The 3,900-nt window shown below is 42.7% G+C and overlaps 1 protein-coding gene across 2 annotated transcripts in view; it reads right to left on the minus strand.

The window, feature by feature from the left end:
• LOC138048421 (uncharacterized) overlaps nucleotides 1-2,599 on the minus strand; it is a 13,420-nt gene extending 10,821 nt beyond the window's left edge. The window contains exons 1-2 of one of the 2 annotated variants that reach the window (XM_068894621.1): nucleotides 2,204-2,341; nucleotides 953-1,370 (exon numbers count right to left, since the gene is read on the minus strand). In XM_068894621.1, the coding sequence (XP_068750722.1) occupies nucleotides 953-968 (16 nt within the window). In that variant the 5' untranslated portion in view covers nucleotides 969-1,370; nucleotides 2,204-2,341. Of the gene's footprint in view, nucleotides 1-952; nucleotides 1,371-2,203 lie in introns of both variants that reach the window. The other variant, XM_068894617.1, reaches the window with a different exon arrangement.
• Between the last annotated feature and the right edge of the window lie 1,301 nt (nucleotides 2,600-3,900).

Genomic DNA, 3,900 nt, shown 5'->3' on the forward strand with positions numbered 1-3,900 from the left:
CAATAATTCTCCCCCATATTTTGAACTATTGTATACGATCGTTACATTTCCATTTACCCTGGAGCAGGCTCTGTCTTCGCGGTGGGAGGGAGAAAATTCGAAATCAAACAATCAAAGCTCTCCTTGGAGGGTGTAAACTGCAGGTTGCAGGTCATTGTTTCACCGTAACTGAAACAACTCAAACCTTACCCAATGCAACATTAGGCCTAAAAAAACAATGTTTAAGCCTAAGGTTAGCATTTTTGTGAAGGTTTGCATTGTTTCAGTTAATGGTGAAGCAATGACCTGCAACCCTAGTGCAACCTGCACTGTACACCCTCCGAGCTCTGAGTTGTCTTAATGTGCGAGCCATGTCACTGCGAGTCACACAGTTATTAAAAGCTAACCGTTTTAAAATGGGTGCTTAGACTTAATAACTGTTTATCAGCGCTGTTTGAAATGGGTGCTTAGACTTAAATGCGAAATTCGCATGGCTCGCAGATTTGGCAGGCTGTGACTAAAAGTGGGACGGGGACGTGGGACGTGGGCCCGGGAAGTGGGGACGCAGGGGCTTGGGGACTTGGGACGTGGAGACGCGGGGACGTGGAGACGCGGGGACTCGGGGAGGTGGGGCGCGAGGACGTCGGAACTCGGAGACCCACGGGGATTTGAGGACGCGATAAACAAATCACACCTGACTTTTGCGCTGAATTGGTAAAATACACTTTTTGATGGTCAACTATAAAATAATTTAAGAGAGGTTGTCAGACCAGTAGCTGATTATTTCCAGCGTCCATGGTTCCTCCTTGCCTATTTTACCGTGAGAGCTCTGGGTACAGAATAGTCTTAATGCAGGGGGTCTTAAATGTCGTGGGCAGCCATGGAGGACTTTCCTGAAGTAAACATAACCATCTAAATTAGCGAGGATACGGCACGGATGTTCAAGGATTGACAAGAAAACTCAGTTACTTACCAGGAAAGTCCTCCATGGCTGCCCACGACGTTTAAGACCCCCTGCGTTGAAACTATTCTGTAGCTCTCACGGTAAAATAGGCAAGGAGGAACCATGGATGCTGGAAATTATCAGCTGCTGGTCTGACAAACTCTCCATGTTATTAGATTATATGATAATTTTACACTTGACCGTCAAAAATTGTATTTTACCAATTCAGCGCAAAAGTCAGCTGTTACTTGTCTATCACGTTCCTCGAATCCCTGCGCGTCTCCGAGTTCCGACGTCCTCGCGTCCCCGTCCCACTTTCAGTCACAGCCGATTTGGCACACCCCCGAGCTCTCTTCCCTCTTCGCAGGCGAATCATCAGCTCCCAAAGGTGCTTGGACCACCCGTGAAGAGTTTTGTCAAAAACCTTTCTTTGCTTGATGTCTCCTTCCTTTTAACAAGACACAAATTCAAACATTTTTATCGTAAGCACCAGTTCCTCTTGTTGAAGACTGGTGAATTGGAAATTTCCCGCTAGGTCCATTCCCTTCGCAAGCTAAAAAATATTATTGTAAAGATTGAGAATTGTATTTGTTCTTTACTGTGAAGCATAAACATTTGGTGATATGCTTCACGTGAATTCGAATTAAAGCCTTCTGACGATTGCCGATCAATGTCATATGCTACAAATAAAGACACGTCACCAGTTGCTGTTCCAACCTTTCGGTTTTTCGGCATAGCGGGGATTTCTGCTACAGATCGTTTTCATTGTCACGCAACAAAAAAATAAAATCGAAACCGTTCAATGAAAAAACGTTTGCATGTTGTAGGTAACAAATTCATACTAGTAAATCATCTCTCAAATTCTCAGGTCTGTGCGTTACATCAAAACACCTTTGCGATTTCGATTTTAGAATGTGATGACATCACTGTGAAAACCTTCAATATGAGTCGGGGGTGGATACAATATTACTTATTTAGTATGCATGAATGTAAGTTTGAAACGAGAAAGGCCGTTCCGGAAAATAGGAGGAAAGAAAAAATGTTCGACACATCGAGCTAAAAAATGAAACAACAGATTTTTTAAGTGGAACACATTTTTGGAACGATTTTTAAACAATGCGACAACTTAAACCCAGTCTGCATTTTAAACCCCATCTGCAATCTGCATTTTATACCATCTTCCCGAAAGTTTGTCACTTTCTTCAGTGTTTGTTGCGTATATCTTCCACCCTATTAAAAGGCCATTTCCTTAAACTGAAATTAAAATAGTATTTACCCTACCTTCAGGTGAACAATGATGCCACGGATCCAACAACAAGGCAACGTGCTGGAAACCGCTTTGTCTCAAAGCTTGAACAAACTGCTTAAAACCTTGGCTCCTTTTTTTCAATCGATCAACAAGCACATAGCACGCTCTCGTTGGTCCGTGGTTGTTTTGCGAAGCCTCGATTTCTTCCTTATCGAAACGCGTTAAACACGACAGGTATGGCAGTAACTCCACTGGTATAACATCTTTCATGAAAAGTTTCAATTTCTCATCAAGGATGCGTTTTTCCCTCGGCTCCATAGAGGTCACTTTTACAGTCACTTCAAAACACCATAAACAGAGATCTTGACGGAGAGCTTATTGAGTAAGTTATTGCTGAACCAGCCTTTTCAAAGGGAATTAATTATTAAGACTTTACATAACGGGGATTCCCCTAGCCTGCGAACGCAGCCGTATTCAGTCCTTTTTTCGGGGGCGAGAAACCACGGCCGGAAATTAGTGATTGTTCGCGAACAATGCTGATATCTCAGTGAAAAGAAGGTCAATGATTTCAGTTTTTAATGTATTTTCAGGAGGGGAATTAAAAAAAAAAAAGGTGAAATGGGCTCTGATTGAATAAGGGAACTTGACCATCGCAAAGAAATACGAAAGCTGAGTTTCGAACGTCATCCTTCGTCAGAGCGAAGACGAAGGGTTAGCGCTGGAAATGTTAGCTATCTCGTCATTTTACCTGATAAATAAATTTCTGTATTTTCACATCTCCACCAACGCAACACCAAAGTTCTATTAGAAACTAAACCCCTTTATCCCTATACCGCCACTTGTCGAAGAAAAATGAGTGAAGACAGCCGAGCGCTTGCTTTTCCTTCATATCGAAAGTTATAGGCAGTGTATTTCAAGTAAAGCCAGCTGTTTGTAGATTTCATAGTTTCGAACGCGAATGTCCGCGAATGTAAACAATACACGTATTGAGAGGCGAGAGGTTTCTCGCTACATTTTGCTCTCGAAGCTTCGTTCCTAATTTTTAGAGCGATAAATGGAAGTTTCTCCTGTCTACCATGGGAGGCATTACCAAACACAAAATACTAATTTGTCTTATTGCTTTCGTTTAAGAGAAAGTGCAGAGGTTTAAAAGCGACTTCATGCTTTTCCCGAATCGAGGGACTCCATGACAAACTGGAGTTTTCACTTTCTGTCTTAAATTAAGAGCTGTTTCCAAAGCACTCACTGCCCCATGGTCAAATTCGCACCCGGCACGTTGGGACTTGATTGGGGCTGAGGCAATGATGTGCCATGTATAAACCAGCCCTTCACATACTCCCAGAAACAGTGGCTGGATGAAATGGTAAATTGAAAAAAAAAACATTGCGTTAGGTTTTAGCTAATCGAGCCAGCATTTTCAACTTGGCTAGGCAATTATGGCAATAGCATCGTCAGCCTAGCATGAAAAAAATACCCTGTTCCCGTCGCCCTGTCACACGATCCGAACCAATGACCTCAATACCGTCGGATTGTCCCTTTCTTCATACAATCGCACTTGATTAGGGTGCCACCAGTTTCCGAGAGTTTGCTTCACCACTAACCGCTGGTCGGCTCTACATCGTATTTGAAATGTTCAAAGCAGCTCGGAACAATTCTCTATTTTCGAATTCCCCATAATACACTTTGTTTGCTCCCCAAATTTTGCATAAACCATTGTTTTCAAATGCCC

This window comes from Montipora capricornis, chromosome 1 (genome assembly GCF_036669925.1).
Source record: "Montipora capricornis isolate CH-2021 chromosome 1, ASM3666992v2, whole genome shotgun sequence".
NCBI lineage: Eukaryota > Metazoa > Cnidaria > Anthozoa > Scleractinia > Acroporidae > Montipora > Montipora capricornis.